This window comes from Cariama cristata, unplaced genomic scaffold (genome assembly GCF_000690535.1).
Source record: "Cariama cristata isolate BGI_N322 unplaced genomic scaffold, ASM69053v1 scaffold2914, whole genome shotgun sequence".
Lineage (NCBI taxonomy): Eukaryota > Metazoa > Chordata > Aves > Cariamiformes > Cariamidae > Cariama > Cariama cristata.
The window spans coordinates 5,803-25,139 of record NW_009614476.1 but is presented as its reverse complement, the minus strand read 5'-3'; the positions used below and the strand labels follow the sequence as shown (position 1 = coordinate 25,139).

The window sequence follows — 19,337 nt, the reverse complement described above, 5'->3', positions numbered from 1 at the left end:
CAGCTACAGCATTTTAAACACTAAGCATCATCTTGCAGGCTGAAGATTGTATAAAAAGGTAAGAAGCAACAGACTGTGTGAAAAATCCACCAAGACAACTGCCATCCTTTTACATAGAAATTTCACTTCCAAAATATAAACTGGCAGCTATTGACTATTAGCTGAATAAGCCAGTACCAAGCTTACTTTTTTTTTTATTTCATACTTATCTGAATGCTAATGAATAAAGCCCTAAGTTAATGATTGCTTAAAGACTTGACTGTAAAAGTTTCAAACCCTGCCCAGTACCTGGCTGGAGAAGAGCTTTTCAAAGCATGGAAGTGGTACCTTTTCTGCTATTTTTGACCACTACTGAAGGCCACACACGAAAAAAACAGACAATGCAAGGAAGACTTCCTTATGACTCGGTACAGTAGGCATCAATTATTCCCCTAACTAGAAAAAGCAAAAGAAAAAAAAAAAACCCAGATCTCTGCCAAACGTGTTCATAAAAATCACCAAAGTTTTGGTGGAGTGCCAGAAAGTTGTGGCCTACAAATGCTGGTAGTTTTGAGCATCAAGCTTTTTATGACTGAAGGTGGAATAGCCAAATGGCCTAAAGCAGTAAGGGCAGCCCTGGAAAATAATGGCCTAGTCATTATGGATTCTTCTGGTATTTATGGCAATAAAACATGAATCATAATGAACTCATTGGATATTAAATGTGGGGGTCATGAGTACTTTGATAGGATTTCCACAAGAATTTACCATTAATTAACCAAATAATTATTTGAAAGTGTTACTGAATTATCCTTAGCTCTTATACAGCCATTCCAGAGAAATTGGTCATTCCCAGCTGACTGCAGTTAATGCCTTAACAAACCGGTCATTAACTGCAGTTACTGATTTTGTGGGAATTATTGTGTTATAAAATACACTCAACAGTTTATAGAAACAATACTTAGATTTTTTTTTTTGCAGCTGTAGTTCAGCTGGAGCAGCTGGGATGGAAAAATATCAGGTCCCTCGGGCTGTTTTCACAACTAGTTTTCTGCAAATTAGAGAGGGAAATAAATACATGACGGGTTCTGAGTTCAAAATGGCTTCAGATTTTTAGCCTTTGAACATTAATAAGAAGCCATGTGCCAGTTCTGTGGACCAACGCCTGAATTCCATGTCTAATTCTTACAAAGGTTAAAGATCTAAAATGGAACTAGTAGCAGAAGCTAAAGAAAAAAACCACATGATTTCTTGATCACGAGATCAGGTCCTGTATTTTGGTTGAGTTTATGAGCTTAAAATGAGAAAATCCTGTATTAGCTCCATGATAACAAAAGAGAAACCCTAAAAAAACCAAAACTGAAATGCCAGTTTGAGTTGCAGTAGCAGCATTCAGCTTTCAAATACTAAAGTAAAAATGAGAATATAAATTATGGACTAAATTATTCAAATGTAACACTATCAATAATTCAAGTAGTCATAATTTCTAACGGAATCATCAATGCCTCCACATTAGATATGAAATATACCCTATCCAACTCATGTGCAAAACATTAACTACACTAAATCAAAACCAGAACACAAATGAGGGTAAATACCTATTAAAATGGCAGAGCAGATCTTCATTTCAGTTTCAAACTCTGATATTCTCAAGTCAAATCTGCTGCAGAGTTAGGCAAATAAGAAATCTAGATGGATAAGCATGTCATAAACTATCAGATATATATACTCTCTCATGCTGATGTCAGAAAACATTGAAATCAAGAGTTTATTCACATGTATCATAATTAGCAGTGATCTTAAGGAAAAAAGTGATAGAAAGTTATCTCTGCTTACCTCTATCCTGTATTATTCCTTGCAACCAGCTCTGAAACAACTGGACTAAGTTACTCCATGTGTGGTTTAGACACATATTGGTTTGATTTACATATGTAAATATAAATCATATTGAATATATCAGTTTATTTTATCAAGAGAACCTGAAAAAATTTTCAAATCTGCTCATACTCAAGGAGACTAAGCATTGTAAATAATACATTATGATATTAATTACATGCTAATAACCCCTCTTGTGCCACTTTTATGCTATTTGAAGCTGGCTTCATACCATAAGCCTAACTTACAACTCTGATTTTGCCATGGTTGGGGTTTCTTTTTGGTTTCTTTGGTTGGTTTGTTGTTTTGTTTTTTTTTTTTAATTCCGCCAAAGAACCAAGTCCATGCCACATCTGAAACACAGATACAATTTTTTCTATAGGAAACAAAGAAGGAATTATAATGACGAACCCTAAACCAAAGGACTAATAAATGACTAATTTAGGTTGAGTTATTTAATGCTACAGACAAAAATGAAGCTGCACATCTGGACTCTCAGGCTCAATTTTTTTGCCTGGAACTCTATGCAAGACAGTCTGAAAAATACACAGTGAACACCTCACTGTAGCATTGCTACTCAGACAACAAAGCATAGCCACTGGGTAGACAACACTGTCAAATTCAGGTAAGTCCTTTTTTGAGGTTTGATCTTCCTACAGAAAAAAAAAAGTTATTTAGGATTTCCTACAACCAATCATACTTGAACTCATGTGAATTCACATGGAAATTGGAAGCTGATTGGTTGTAATATTCCATACAGTGCACAAACCAAAGATAAATCAATTAGAAGTTCTGATTAGAGAGAAGACAGGAGGCAATAGGATTATCCCTGAAGGAAGAAGATAAAGCTGTTTCTTTTCTCTATAAAAGTAGTATGTTTTGGGTCAGGCTATGACCAAGGAAGAAAGTAAGAGTTAGAAAGAGAACTAACTACCATTATTGCAAGAAACTGGAAATTAGAAGAGGTGGTTCTTAGTTTGAATCAAACTAAGAAAACATCCACTTCCAAAGCATGTGGAAAAAAATTCCACGCAAAGCTGTTCCTTTAGAAGTCTCCATCAAGCTACATAGATTAAATGCTATACAATTAAATGGAAATTCATAGGACATGCCTAATTTTTGCCATATCTGCACTATATTTCATTCAACTACATCAACTTCTCCAATTAGAATTCCTAGAAAATATTCAGAATTCTCTGCTTTAAAAACACCCTTCTAATCTTCTTGTTTGGAATTCAGTGGGAATGGAAATAGGTGAAGGTTTTCCATGCTCCTGGTTCTGTGGGTGCACAGCTCCACCCACAGCAGAGCAGCCTTAGTTCTGAATGGATGGTGCAGCTGCATTTCAAAACGCTTCTGCTCAAAAGAGGGAAAAAACAAACCAAAACAATGCAGGATGCTACCTTTCACTTTGAGAAAGGGATGATTCACTGCAATGAAGAGGAAACTGGTTTCACCCATATTTCAAAGTCACTGAAGTACAAAGCTGAGGTTCAAATCTACTAAGCCCAAAAAGTGGAGATAAATGTTGGTTGAGCTTTTGAGATTTCCAGATAAAAAAGATTTAAGCTCCGTATTATTCAAGAGATACTGCTCCTGTGCAAGCATCAGCATACTCTTACTGGCAAAGTCTTGGAAGAAAGGTAAACAATTCAATTGTATTCTTATTGTGAAAACATTACTGTTTTGTTATTTAAAAGGTCATCTGCTGATGATCTACAAGTTTCTCACAGATCCAATAGCTTTTCCAAAAAGAATAAAAGGACATTTGAGGCCCAAGCCTCCCAAAGAAAGTTTTCTTTACACAATGAGACTACTTGAATATGTAAAATTATAACCCATCCTGCAAAGCATCTGTATGTCAGAGACCAAAAGAACAGAAATTGATTGTATAGAGGTATACCAGCACTATACTCACTATAGTGCAATAAAAATTTATGTTAGCATATCTCTCCCCCCACCAGCTCAAAGGGTCTGAAGATAATACTATCAACTGACAAAGGATTTCTCACCTTAGCAACTGCAGACATGGGGAATCTGCAGTTGGTCTCCTGCATTGGATAAGATCATCTGAGAAACTCTTTAGATAAACAGTAGAAACTCGCAAGTTAAGATGTTTTCACATTTCCAAAAGGGAAAGCAGATTGTAACTTTTCCCCTTATGTCTGAACTTGTAAAAGCCTCGGGATCTATGGGAGTCCTACATCTGCAAAATTGTTCCACGTGATCCTTTGAGACCATTCCTCTGCCTGCAGGCTTCACAAGGGCTCCAGAAAAGGTGCTCTGCTCTTACACCTTGGCCACCATACAGGCTTTATGAAGATTCCACCACAGATTAGGAAGACCAGCAGAAGTGCCCCACCCTTTCTTTATGGAGATTTTCCAAGAAACTAGAGCTGGTTGTTTCTGTTCTGTCATGCTTTAGGCATCCAGGTTATACCCTGTAAAGCTTTCAGATGTCAAAACAGTTCATTTAGAAGACTAGATTTACTTTTTACTGTTAAGTATCAATTTGCTATTGCAATATGCAAAGAAACAATTAAATGAATTCAATTAATTACACGGTCACATATTGTAAGCGCCACAGTGGAAATACTGGCTCAGGGGATCCTTCCCATTCACCAGTTTAGTGCATTTCCAACAAGTCGGCTCCCTCATCCTTAGACTGCTGCCATCTCTCCTCTCCTGTCCTTGGTGCTGCCACAAGCATTTCTATTTTCAGTCAACACTCACGAAGCTAGTTTCTTGTGTTACACCAAAGTTATCCTCTTCATTAAAAAAGCTAATAGCACAGCTAAGTACAGATGTGCACTTGTGAGCAGCACACCACAGCAATGAGCTTTCACTCAGCTGAACAGTCAAAGGCTGAGTGTTCAGATTAGCAAGGATCCACCTGTAATAGCTACAAAATGAAAAAACACCATCTCCAACTCTGGACAGTGTTAAAGGAGTCACAAAAATCTTAGACAACAGACTTCAAAAACCTGTAAGCTTATATAAAAAGATGTTACAATTTTTGGTTTCTTTCCTGACAATTTGCCACAACTTACCAGTAGCATGAAGCATGGATACAGTGAAAGCTTTTACCTTAAAGTTAGTTGGGATTCTAATTCCGCTTCAAACACAGTATTAGTGATACTGACATCTCTCTACTTTGAGTTCTATATTTCTCAACATTAGAAGTCAATTTTTCTTTAAAGTTTGCTGTCTAATCCATAGTGAAGGTACCTACATAACTGCTGGGTTCTAAGACACATTGTGCACCCAACACCCTCCTTAAGTCAGTTAGACGTGCTAGGTTTATTTGCACTTCTAATACAGATTTAAAAGTTGAATGTTAAGAGATGTTTTTGTTTTGTGTTTCTTTTCGGTGGGGTTTGTTTTGTTTGTTTGTTGTTGTGGGTTGGTTCTTTTTAAGCCTTGGCCATACTCACCACAAATGATAAAAAAACCCAAAACCTACTATTAAAATAAATCCCTTAATAATTACTGCTTTCCAACAGACTGGTCCCTGTAGTTGAACTGTTACTTAATGTGCTTCAGCCAGCCTCTACTATAAAGGAATGGAGACACCCCAGGCAATATTCACACAACAAGTATTGGAACCAGCTGCTGCACAGCCACCTTAGGAAAAAAAAGGTTTCTCAATTTAATTGGGAAAACAGGAGGAAGCATAAATTTTACTGCCATTAATAACTTCAAGCAATCCTGATATGACTTTACCTCACCCTGATGGCTGGACATGTGCTTTTTGTTAGGGTCTTTGCCACATCTGACCCCTATTGTTTGCTCACTGGATCAGGTAAGAAAACGTATGTTTCTTTATAGGATAAATGAGGCCTATTAAACTCAGAAAAAACACTGCAGTAGCCTATAAGAAGCTCCATTTTTCAACAGATGTGTGAAGCTCCATAATAAGTTCATTACAAAAAGGCCAAGTGAACTCATAAAGAGAACACATCTAGTTTAAGCCTTCTTAAAAGAAACTTTCATAAAAGGAATAGAACATTAAAAACCCTCAGCACTCCGTTAATTAGAGAGCAAAGTACTTCTTGGGTTTTTAAACAGCAGTCAACATACAATCCAGCTTGGCTGCATACCATATCAACTCTTGATTGTTAAAAAATCCAACATACAACTGTCGGGTAATTCTTTGATTGCTCATTAAACTTAACTTGTAAAGAATGGAAGAATATCAGAGGAATTTTAGCAGTTTCCAGAAAACAATTTAGATTAAAAAAACTCTCAAAAATTCTATCAATGAACCTAGCAAAGACAGACTCTTCAGTTAGGACTAAATGAGACTGTCAAAGTTACCTTCTGATTTGGCTATCTCCACCTTAAAGAACTCACAATAGAAAATTTTGACCTACTTTGGAGTTTGCAAACCACTGCACAGTCCTTAGACTTCTACATAAGATCAGGTGGCTACTACTTCTCAGTGTGCTGATACTACGTGTTGGAATATTGAGAAATTAAGAACATCAGGCCAGGATGCTCACATTAATAAGGCATATAGGCTCGATACATACTGTGACTCGCAAAACTATACTATTGCTACTTGGGACTGATCACACCGTATTTCAAAGCGTTGTATAACAAACCCTCATCTACTTGGCTGAATACAAATCCACAAAGCCAAATTTCTTTCCATCACTGTAATCTGTACTGGAAAACGTAACCCAAGATGTTCATCACCATCTAAAATCTTTTTGAGATCGAATACCTTGGCACTGTGGAACACTTTCACAGGCATATGCACAACCCTGCTGCACTTCATGTCCCATTTGGTTCTGATTTGCAACTGGTACTGTTTTGTGACATACCCACTTTTCAGCTCACCAATACCTGTGTTCAATCAGCCCTTGATTTTTAAAAGCAGCTAGTAATTTCGAGCAACCAAGAAGAGACGCTTTAGTCTGACTTCCAAGCACAATGGATTTTCATTCTTTAAGCATGGCTTGCACTGGGAAGTGAATGAAAAGAAAATGGCATTTCAAGACAATATACATCCAGTACACTTAAGAACTGTCCAGCAGCTCAAAGGGACAAACACACACATCATAAAATAAAATATGTTTGCCCCCTGCATGCAGCCAGACCTACTCCTTTTACCCTTTGAGCAGCAACGCAGCTCCCACTACAACAGCTTTTGCATCATTCCCTATTATTTATATCCTTCTGAGAGGATTAACTCACTCACGGGTGGACACAGAAACCTCAGTACTGCCTGTCACACCGCATACTGTCAGGAGCTCCTTCTGAACAGCGGTCCACCAAGAAGAGTTTGCAGCCTGCCATAACACACACACCAGCACTCAGCTGGTTCTGCTCTACAAACTGCCTGCTGTTCTCATGGAGAATGGAGAACTATTTGTCTCGCTCCACAAAGGCTAAGAAACCACTCAGACGCAGCACAAAATAGCAGCCTTATTAGAAGAATGTGAATCACAAGCTGTGCGTATATTTAAGAGAGCTACACTAAAATTTTTGTATTTGGTTTGGCCAGTTAACTGAAAAACAAAGCGGATTTGGTCCAAAGAAGTGAAGGGTTTTTTTTGTTCTTCCTTGTAGACAATGTTTTCTTCTGTTTGCTGCCAGGGCATTTATTTTAGAAACCAATCACACCTCCAGGGGAAGAATTATGAAAAAGGGTAACATCTCCCTTCCGTCCAACAGTGGAAGAGCATTCCCAGGGATACAGAAGGATGGGAAACTGTTTTCTCAAAGTTCAGCTCCACATTTCCCCCCTTCAGTGAGAATACTCTCCACAAGTGAATACACCAACCACCAAACTCTACTGTATTTGGAGCAAGTCACTTCTCTACTCCACTTCACTTGAATTATGCTATGCAAGCAAAATGAGAGCACTGTAAGAAAGAAGTAAACCTCCACAGAATAGCATATAGCATGGTCTCTCCTGCCAAGGTGATGGTGACAGGGCACTCAATCTGGGTTTTCCACATTTCAGGCAAATGTCTACTTTAAACCACTTGGTGAATTCACATGAATTCTCACCTTAATCCACTGATTACTGGCACATAAAGCATTCACACAGCGAATGTATAAAAAAAGAAAGATCATTCTGTTAATATAATTTAAATACTAAAGCAAAGCCACCAGTACAAAAAATGTTCTCCGCAAGGCCTTAGGACTCAGCAATTACGACGTTTTCTTAGAGAACTGAAGTCACACAAATGAACAAAATCTCTTTTTGTACCTCTTCAAGCAGCTTGTATGTGGAAAAACCTGAATACAGCAGGCTATATCTCATAGCCATCCACAGCTCTGCTCTAGCTTCTGATCTCAAGTCTGAAGCCAAATTTCCCTAAACTGCACCCACTTCACTAAGATTCAGAGCATAACAGAGATCAGCTGTAGTTGATTAACTTGGGTGCCTGGAGGGAGCAAGAAGAGTCTTGTCATATACAATACTTCAGACTTGTGAAGAGAAGACAAAAACTAGCAAGTGGTGATGACTGGCAAAGCTACATGGAGAGGCAGGCATTGGCACTACTAAAAAGAAAAAGCTAATTAAAATGGAAACCAAGGCTAAGCAGAATTTCTCATGTGTATGCTTTCAACAGCAGCTTCAACACTCTGGAGTGAGAGGGAAAGAAAGAAGATGGTCCTTCTCCAATATATCCATGCTGTACTTAGACCATTCCTGATAGCTCAGTTGAACCCAGTCCATCCCCTCTGCTTCCAGCCTCCACCTACATTTAGAGCCTTCCTGCTCCCAAGCCACCAAGTGTCCCTCAGGAAAGCGGCATGTCTTCCAGAACTGCAGACAGCAGCCACCTCAGTCCTCAGCCCTAAACCGCTGCCTGACAAATCCTGTCCTTTAATTCTTTGCAATCTCAACTCTCCCCTTAAACACCTACTACACTTAATTTATACTCATCTCAAACCTAGTGCTAAAGACTCAATGGCACAGCATGCACAAATGTTAAATTTCAGTAGGCTGAGTCAACAAACTTGACCTCTCAGCATTAGGAGCTGTATGGTAACTTGTCAACAGCTGTTGAGGTGTATTAGCACTTTAAGGGGACCTGCAAGTGTAAGCCGAAGGGTACTGACTTGAATAATGTGTGTTTAACATCCAAGTAACCTGTATAAAAGGGGCATCTGAAACATGATTATTTTATTATTATTAAGGTTGCAGGCTTCCCTGAGACAGGATACACAAAGTGATGCATTTGAGAATTATTTGAATCACCATATCAAGAAGAGTCTTACGAATCACAGAGCTGGCTTAAGAAACAAGTAACAGACCATATTTCCACCTACATTTTCTAACCAGCACACTGCAAAAGAAGTACCAAGCAATTCTACAGGGAGGAGCCAGGGCAAACAGCACATCCCTCTAGGTAAGAAAAAAAGAAAAAAAGAAAAAGGGTCACACACTTCCAAGACAAGGAAAGAAGAACCGCCTGTGGAGTCAAACAGCCAGTGAAGCTTCTGGAAGTACTAGTAGAACTTGCTGTAGATTACCCTAACAGCCACTCAGGAACAGACTGCAATTTTACCAGTCAGTTCTTCCGAGCTAAAGAACCTTCCGCACAGGCCTACAAGTCCAAGAGAATGGCATTTAAAAAGAAATTCTCCTCTCCACATTATAATCAGACACTGGAAAGCAGATATTTAACTGGTGAGTTTAGTCTGACTCTTAATATTAAACAGGGAATTTCTAGGAGCAGGGACTTCTCAGTGATTTGTGTTGTGCCACTGCTTGGGGTGACAAGCACCCAGAAGCCCTAGCCTTAGACAACAGTGCTAGCTGCTCTACAAACAAAAGAGAGACACAAGTTCTGGCTCCAAAAAGCTTACAATCCAAGCTGAACCAAACTACCTAACCAAATACTCTCTCAAATGAGAGAAAATGCATTTCCTGACCAGCTTCCTCTTCTCAGTTTACTGCCAAATAACATTGTCCTGAGGAAACAATGTATAGAAAAGGATTCCAAATGCCACTTTTCTTCTTCCTAGCTCAGCCCAGAGGAAGGTATCACACACAAACATAGTTGTGAGGCAGAAAGCATAAAAAGATCTGAAGCATTTCAGGATATATCGGGTAGCTGTTATATTAATCACCGACAGGATTAAGGCATCCAAAGCAGTGTGAGTTTTCATGGTATTAACTTGTATACTAAAAGAGCAACAAGGCCACGTTGAGGTTGAATGTAAAACTGAGAAGGCAAACAATCTTAAGAGACTATACAGAGCTAGGGAAGAAAGGTCATAGACTCACGATTGCATTCCACTTGTTCCAGTCACATCTGGATACACCACCTGCACTGGTTTTAGTACATCCCAAACCCAACATATCTCAGAGAGCTTTAACAATGTCTTGCATCAGTCTTTCACGCATTTAGGGCTCCACAATGCAAGATCCTCAACTCCCACTTAAAAATGAGCACTCAACAATTCTTATGGCCAAATCCTGCTAAACATTTAGTATACTACCAGAGCAGCCTCTAGATACATCAGCCAAAGAACACACAAGGAGCAATAAAAACTCCCTCCTAAGAACTCCACTGTACAACAATGATCAAAGTGGACAATCCTCTGCTTTTTCCAAACTCCTTATCATCTCCATGGCCTTCCACTACAGACAACAGAAAGTTTCACTTGTATCTGAAGTACTCATATGATCTTAACACAAGTTACAGACTGTCAGGCTGGAAGTCTAAATATCAGTACTGCCTAGAGATGAAGCTGACAAAGCTGGGAAATTTCTGATCTCTTTATCTGGACCATTAAGGTAACAAGAGGCAGTAGGTACATCAAGCTTCATAAAAAAAAAAAAGCTAGTTGGCATCTCCATCAGCTAAGCTCTGTGAAGTTGCTACCTATTTTTCCTAGGTGCTCCTCCAAAATTACAAGCATCACTGATGCATCAGCTCACATGGTTTTCAGGTAGCTATCAAAGTTATTTTTAAAGACCAGAAGACTCATTCAACAGTCTAAGGGAACCTAGGAATAAATCTACTGGGAACCACTTGATTTTAAACTTCCATCTAAACCTGCATCTGAGGTTTAGAGTTAGGCATAGTGAGGAAGTTCTTTGGCAAAGAGAAAAGTGACATAGCAACTTTTAAGTACAGTTTGTCATGATGCAGACAGCTTCACTGTCCCTGCTCAAGTGTCTGTGTTGGAACAAAAGAAAACATACCTAGAAGTGCAGTGAGTTTGGGAAGCAGACCAACTTGCACCATTTTATTTCTCAGGCCTGTGTCAAAGGAGAGATTAAGTAAGAGTCGAAGAGTGATGTTCAGCAGTTCTTCATGTTCACAGGGTACCATTTTCACAAGTTTTTCAACAATATCCATTTCAACCTGTATATCAACAAAAAGAAAAATCCATAATCCATCCAAACTTAGCTTTGCCTTCAATGTAAAAGCCTGCTCAGCATGTTATATATTCACACGCACGTGTGTGCAAACACATATCCAATTTGTACCCAATAATAGTGACTGTCAATGCACTTTGATCTGAAGTAGCTTTGCTTATGTCTTTGTGGTTGAAGTCTTCTAGATTAGGTTACTGGGTAATGTTGATTAAAAGGTTTTGAACCGAACAGTTCAGATGTCTTGGAAATATTCCTCACAGTTGGAATACTGCAAGAATGTGGTCAAGACATCACTTGCAAGACTAGATTGGTGCGGGGGAAGAACTCATCTAAACTTAAACGCAAGCATCCCTGGAGCAACTGACAATAGAGTCAAAGAGATATCCAACCAAGAAAGACAGAAAATTGGCATCAAAAACGAATTTGAGACCTTTCATTATGAATTTCAAATGAACCCTTAGACAGAACTTTGCGTGTGCTCTCAGAAGAAGCATGCCGTCCTGTACGTTAATTTAGTAAAAGCACGAAAGTCATCTTGAAACATGTATCACTTTCAAATTAAAAAGTGGAATCCAGGAACTGAGAAGTGGTATCAGTTCCTGAGATCGTGTTCACTTTACCAGCCAGAAAAGACATCTGAGCATTGACTGGCAAGACTTCAGAAAGTTTTTATCATCTTTTAAGCAACATTTCTTTGCTTTTATTTGACATAAACTTTTAAATGCATTCATTTTTTGTTTCCCAGAACCTTCTTTGGCTGGAAGGAGGCACGTAAAACTACTTTGCATTCTTCAAACTTTTGCACGTATATAACTAGCCTTCCAGTTACAAATATACACACAGAATGAATACTAAGAAAAGAAACTACAGCTCTCCCCACACAGCATAGTGCAATAATCAAACAACGGACTGGGTATCTTTGATCAAAAACAATCAGATAACAAGAACTCCTACCACTGCTTTGAATTTAATATGGTACTGCACTTGAATACCAAGGGAAAGAATGTGCTATAAATATACATGGATTATTCAGTTTTACTTAGAATCAGGCATTGCACAACTAATCTCGGTTCATTTTGCCTTTGAAATTTTTGTGTTATTGCCCAATATAAATATTAGAACACCACCTCCTTCATCAGTAGCTTTCCTTAATAATACTGTGGATAAAAAAGTATCATCTTCATTATCAGTAAGATATGCTCAGACAGCTGGCCTGAAGCATACAAACCTTTTCAAAAGTCTTTTCAAAACTGTTAAAACACTCTGCAATAAAATAAATTCAAAACTATTGGTTTATTCATCTTTCCACTAAATCAAATGGAATGCAGAAAGTGTGCCAGCAAATCAGTGGGCTGGAGAGATAATCCTTATTTTCCTAATAAAGTCCTTCAGGAAACTACACGAGTATAAACTAAATCAATGACCAATCACCTGATAAACAGTCTACATTCCCTCAAAAAATGCATGCGTGGTGTCTGACTTTTGTTAAGAAATAGGATACCCATATATAAATAAAGGAGATACCTCTTGTCTGCAGCGTTCAGTGCATATGCATGCAAATGACAGTTCCAGTAACAAAGATGCAATTAATTTTCTATTGCATTTACACAGACCTTTTCATCCCATAATCTAAGGGTAACATTAATCTCAGATTACCTCTTGGATAAGGAAAATTTATCATCTTTCATTTAACAAACTGGCATTAAGGCACAGAAGTGAAGGCACATATCTACTAAAAGCCATGCAGAAAACAGTAAAGGAGATACTTGGCTAGAGCATAAAGTCACAAAAAAATATGCTACAATTTCAGAAATTTGAGACTTCACCTAAAAAAAGCTTATGAATAATAACACTGCCTGCAGCTCTTAGAATGTACCGGCAGCATGAAGGAACAGTTGTGAGGTGCCTTTGAAGACCAAACTGACCCAGGAAATAAGTAAACTAGTCCAGCAAACTGCAAAAGGATAACTACCTCTCCTTCCAAGACAATACAGTAATACGTTGTCAAAAGAGTCTAGTTTGGAAGAAGTGCCATGGGCATCTCCAGAAGTAGGGGTATGACAAGACTTTGGGGTGTTGACATCAAAATTTGGAATTCCATGTATTATATTTTGAGGTAGCTTCACAGTTTGGGATGACAGTTCTTCAAAAACCTGTTGCAGTACGTTATGGCTGGATATTGTACTTTTCTTTTACTCATTTTACTAGTAACAGAAGAGGATAATCAGTGCTGCGGATATTTAGGGTGGGATAGATGTGTCTCCCTCTTCCCTCCAACCACACAAAGTTTTCAGAGTCCATACCTTTCCAATATTGCAGTAGAGTGCTACAAGCCTTACCATATCATTTTTGTTCTCCATAAAAATGCTGAGTTTCTTCAAGAAGGATACAACCAGGATAAGCAGCTCAAAATTATCACGGTCCAGTGCTTTCACCAACATATGGACAATGTTCTTGTTTCTCATCTTCAGCTCAGTGCGAGTATCCTCAGCAAGATTTAGGAGCAGGTAAAGTGCAACTAACAAAGTCCAATACAAATGATACCAACAGATCAAAGACAATAGAACTAAACAATTCTCTATATACACATATATTAAGTGCCTAAGACAAGACTTTCAGAAGCATTCTGTTTCCTTCCCAATGTATTTTGAAGGAAGCTGACTATGAATGTTTTTTATTCCTGTTCAGAAAGTGTTAAGAAGATTAATTCTAATAGGACTTTGGAAAAAAAAAAAGTTACGATCACTAGAAGCTTTTTATGTTTTTTTTTTTTTTCTTTCAATTCCAATGGTAACCATTAAAAAGTCCTTCCTGGGAAAGCTTTGCCACTCAGATCATTCCAGTCTAACACTAAGTGTATTTTAGTACAAAAACTGAGATATAGAGTGAAAGGTATTCAACTTCAGTCAGATACAGGCTAAGTTAGAAAAACAAACAAACAAACAAACAACAAATCAAACATACAAAACCAAAACCCCCAATTCCTCCCAAACCAGTATCATAAGCAAAAAAAAGTTAAGTGGATCACTCCTGGTATTTTTCCTCTAAGACTGACAGATCACTTTAAAAATTGTTAGCATACTGTCAAACAATCTGATTAAGTATTCTTCTTCTCCCTACTCTTTGGCAATGCTCTTCTATATTCATCCACACATTCAGTATGTTTAAGACATCCTAGTTATAACAAGCATCCAATAGAACCCTCTACCCATGTTCACCAACAAGGAAATAATTTGCTGTTTGGATTTGGTACCTCTGAGTAGCTGTTCCTGCTTGACAACCAGTCCTTGATACTTCTTCAAAGTTTTCTCATAGTCCTTTTTCAGGGTTTGATTCTCAGGATCTTCATCAAGTAAATTGCAGAAGTTAAGGAGTTCAGATAAAAGTTATACAGTCTAGATGACTATTTTCCTCAAAGGTATTATTCAATCAGTAGTAAAAAGAAAGAGATCTATGGAAGAGCAAGTGTAAAGATATTACCTCAGCAACAGATGCTACACCTGTAATCTACAGCATGGTTTTTATCTCCTAGTCCTGGATGTATTACATCCTAATAGTCAGCAGAAATGTTCCAAAGACATATTCCTGTGTTTAGTAACTTCATCTTAATCTCTTCAGCAGTCCAAACTTCTCACTCTGTCTTTTTCATATCTGCAGTTATATTTTGCACTTTCCATTAAATTCTACTGCTTTCAAAGAAGTTGCTGTATGCTTATCTCGTCTTGATAGTTGTTGGGTTATACAAGTCAGAAGCCATCAAGCTGCCCCAGCATATCAAAAGGATATCAGCTTTCTTCTTTTTAGCAAGTTCTTCCTGCCAAAGCTCATGTCTCTTCAGTTCATGGTCTATGATATTCATACACAGAGCTCCAATTTTGTAGTGTGTGATTATTCCATGAAACTGAGAAAAACTACATTGAAGAAAAAACACCTGTGAGGAAAAAAATAAATGCAAACAACCCCAAATCTGTTTTGACATCTATGGTAGCAATGTCCCATCAATGCACCACATGAAGTATTAAAACCAAAAAAAGGTATTTACTCTGTGCCCCATTACAACACTTCTCTATTGGAAAATTATTTCAAAACAAAAAACAATACCTGAAAACGTATTTTTTTCCAAACTTGTAGAAGGACAAGAAACAGTTTGTTGTTCCAAGTCAAAATAAAATCACGTTCCAATTTTCATGCATAAAGAAAAATGTTTTCCAATCAGCCCCACTCTTCATATAAGTGCTTCAGAGTACCCCTACTCACCAGAAATAATATAGTTGCAACGCCATTTCCATTTGACTTATTTTTAGGCAAGGTACACTGAAACATTGGCATATCTAAATAAGAGCAAGTACCCACTTCAGTTTTGAATACCATTTCTTCCCTGTAGGAACACTGAGGGAAATACAAGGTGGCAGCTCAGCCTATAAGCTATCAGTCAGAATCCTTACTAGTTTCTTCTCAGCTCTACTACACACTGCGTCACCATGGGGTTTCTTTTTGTGCCTCAATTTTGTCATTTATAACAAGTGTGTTTCCGTCTCATCAAATTTTTTTCCTGTTTCGGTGATGTTTTGTAGCACAATGCAGAAAACAAATGAAAAGCCACTAAGCACAGAGAAGTTCCTTATGTCCCTATACAGAGGGACTCTGCGCTCACCTTGAAAAGCAGAAGAAAATATAAATTATATTGGTAGCAAGTTCCACACTTTGTTTCCAGTCTTCCCTCAGCACTCTAGCCAATGCACCCAGGGCAGTTTCTGAAATAAACCAAGATTTAGATGAGCACCAGCATTTCACCTCCCTCCTTTTGTTTTGTGAGGCTCAGAATTTGAATACACCTTATTCTACATCTATCAGTTTTCTAATGGAAGATTTTCATAGGTATCTCATTTCAACATGTAACACTGCTCACTAGTTCTGTTTGATATGATATTAAAAGAGAGTACCTTGGGTGGTCATCCAGTCACAATCCCTAAGAGGAGGCAACATGCAAGGAAACTGCAACCAAACACTAAGGTCATCTTAAAACTACCACAGACCTTAAGATCTTGTGGCCTGTGCCAACTATATGTTCCATTCTACAGTGTGGCCCCTACCTAAAACATCATCACTTTCACTTCCAAATCCCCTTTAAATTCTACCTTGAACAACTATCATTTTTCATCCACTTCCTTCTATTTATTTTTTCCCCTTACAGCAACTTTGTATTATTTCATCATTTGGTTTATATTTCTTCTTGACATATTTCAGCTTGCTTTTCCTCTCTGAATCACTTACCTTCCCCATTCACTTTCCCCTATCTAGTCCCTCTTCACATACACCATGTTATGTGATCAGAATGAGAAAAGTAGCAACCATCAATTCCAAGCACTACAACATTCGCAACAACTCATGGGGACAAGCCATTATTTGATGGCTTACCATTCCCCTCCCATTCCAATTCTTACAATAATCTTGCTTGCTGACATTGCAGGATGGGTAGAGTACATACTGAAGTCATCATTTACTCAAGAAATATGAGGGTATAAGGGTTCAGTAAGAGAGACAAAGGAGGCAAGGAAAAAATGACTAAATTAACAAGACATGAACCTACCATCACTTTGGAGGTCTGGTTTGGATTGCCCTTATCTTTTTGTTTGTCTGACATCTTTACAAAGTATAAGGTCCCTTTTTCCCTCAGAAGAGAGGGGGTGATGGGAAATCAGAAGGCATATACATGTACACATAAGTATTTACAAATGCACACTATTCCACACTGATGTAGCTCTCAAAACGCACATAGCACAGCACATACATATGTCGACACAAAACGGCAGCAACGTGAATGTCCTATCATGTATTCTGATATGATTTTAAAACGGATTCATAAGCAAAGAGAGTATGGCATGCTAGCGAAATACTTGGGTGATGTACTCACATTCAATTTATTAATTCTCCTGGAAACTGGACACGTATACTTCTGTCAGTCTGCAAATACCATTTTCAAAGCAAGTTTCTGGATCTTCAGGATTCAACTCTACATTCTCTTGCCTCCAGCAGCAATGCCAACTGAAGTTAATTTAGCATCAAAATAACTAGGATCGGAAAAAACAGCTGAGGCCTACTGAGGCCAGGAAAATTTCTGTGTTACGCTCACCAAAGAACAGTCTAAGCAGCATCTATTTGTAGAGAGATCCAACTGGGCTTTGATAGCCAGCTTATTACGTACTGAGAAGCAAAGCCTAGCAAACAAAACCCCAAATCAAAGGTGAACTACTTTTCCCTTAAGAAAGCATCAGAAGTAAACAGCACAACATGAAGAGAAGTTACAATTTGGTTTTAAAATTACCATTAATAAGCAGTTCTTCCAAATTATCAGGATTCCTAGCCAGCTGCAGGATGAGGGCAGAGCCACGCACTTTGTCAGGAATGTCCTCATACAGTAACTCAATGTACTCATCCATGTCATTGATATTGGCAACTTCATCAATCTGAAAGCAGTCATAAGCAAGGGTTTCACAGAGAGAGAGAGATGTCAGTTCAACGCAATCACAAGACAAAAGAGTGCATAGCTTTGAGTTAAGATCTTAGGAAAAAACAAAATACAAGGGAAAAAAAAAAATAAATCAACACATCCAGAATCGCTGACAATGAACACCAGGAAATCGGAGAAGATTTAATTACAAAACACAAAGGATGCTCAGACACAACTCCCTGTGCCCTGTCCGATGTTCCAGACCTCACTTGCTGTCCTGCTGCGTACTATAGTTCAAGGGGGAAGTACGTAAGTCAAATATTTTACCCTTTATGGAGACAATTTTTATTCCATTGTGCAACATTTCCAAACCAAGTTCTTTGTTTAAAAAACAAGAAGCAAAAAAAGCCAGAGAATTCAGCATTTCCTCTCCCATCCTCCCTTATATAACTGCTTACTTAAGTAAGTGGATTTTTCATTTCTCTTCTAACACCAATATTTACCTCCATTCCTTCAAATGGGGGTGGATCTTTTGGCTTACTGGATTTCTCTTTCTTTTCTATAAAGAAAAAGACATGGTTGCAGTTAAGTTATGCATATTCACAGACAAAATAACAATCCCAGTATTCTCATAGTAGACATTCTGCTTAAATGAAGGTCAAAGTCCTTTTGTGTCCAGCTGACCTGTCAGACTAAGACAGCAAAGTTACGTCACATTTCTGAGGCTGAGTAGCCCACAGGGAGCAAAATAAACGCTCAGATGCCTTTTGACTCCTCAGTCTAAATTATCAGCTACAGCCTAGTCAGCTGAGGAGACAGAGGGTAATAAACCTTCGTGCAAGCCCAGAGTGACTAAACTCACTTCCACAGTGAGATCCCTTAGCAGCTTTGGTTCTGCTTGTACACTGTGGCAAAGCTGCCCTGTGATACACCAAGAGGCATATATACAGAATAAAAGAGGGTAAAACACCCAAAGCAGTTACAGTCAAAACATATAAATAACATTAATCTTTGTTTTAAACTCGTCCCATTAAGATAAGAATCCGACTTGAGAACAAAGCTTACCATTTCATGATTGCAAGAAAACTTTCTAATCACAAGGTAAAGCAGGATCAGATGTTAAATATGAAACTGTCCCCTGAGCAGAAAGTTTAAGATGAACTTAAGACATAAACAGGACGACCGAGATGCCAGTAACTTAAGACAAGAGAATGACCCCAATCTGTCTGCTACACTGTACCAAAGCTCATCAGGTGCTGAAACTCCTCACTCCAGCATGAATTCAGCCTAGGAACACTATCTACTCTTGCAACAGGTGACAACAGAGATCATTCCTGGAAGATCCTCATACAGCCTTTTGATGTCACTGCAAGTGCAGATACAATAGGAAGAGGCTGCACCGAATAGTGGAATTTGTACCTCTCAAGTCCACAAGGCAGTATTGATGCTTTGTACTGGCTAAGTTTAACTAAGCAAAAAAATAAACCTTGATTGTTAAAAAGATAATTCCCCCAATCTTGCTTCAAGATAGAATTTTTTTCCCTGAGTGTGATTTAACTGTAAGTCTTCCCCACTGTCATTATCTCTGGAGAACTCAAGTTAGGACCTCAGCTAGAAAAACCTCACACAGTAGTTGTTCAATGCTGAAGCACCCCAGACCCAAGCTACTTTGTTCCTATA

General features: G+C 38.3%; 1 protein-coding gene across 1 annotated transcript in view; it reads right to left on the bottom strand.

Annotated features, from left to right (window-relative positions):
• KIFAP3 (kinesin-associated protein 3) overlaps positions 1–19,337 on the bottom strand; it is a 66,678-nt gene that overhangs the window by 45,777 nt on the left and 1,564 nt on the right. Inside the window, exons 3-10 of the mRNA XM_009699415.1 lie at positions 18,422–18,431; positions 18,161–18,216; positions 17,532–17,673; positions 15,861–15,960; positions 14,993–15,117; positions 14,460–14,558; positions 13,546–13,724; positions 11,030–11,192 (exon numbers count right to left, since the gene is read on the bottom strand). Of these exons, the coding sequence (XP_009697717.1) occupies positions 11,030–11,192; positions 13,546–13,724; positions 14,460–14,558; positions 14,993–15,117; positions 15,861–15,960; positions 17,532–17,673; positions 18,161–18,216; positions 18,422–18,431 (874 nt within the window). The remainder of the gene's footprint in view (positions 1–11,029; positions 11,193–13,545; positions 13,725–14,459; positions 14,559–14,992; positions 15,118–15,860; positions 15,961–17,531; positions 17,674–18,160; positions 18,217–18,421; positions 18,432–19,337) is intronic.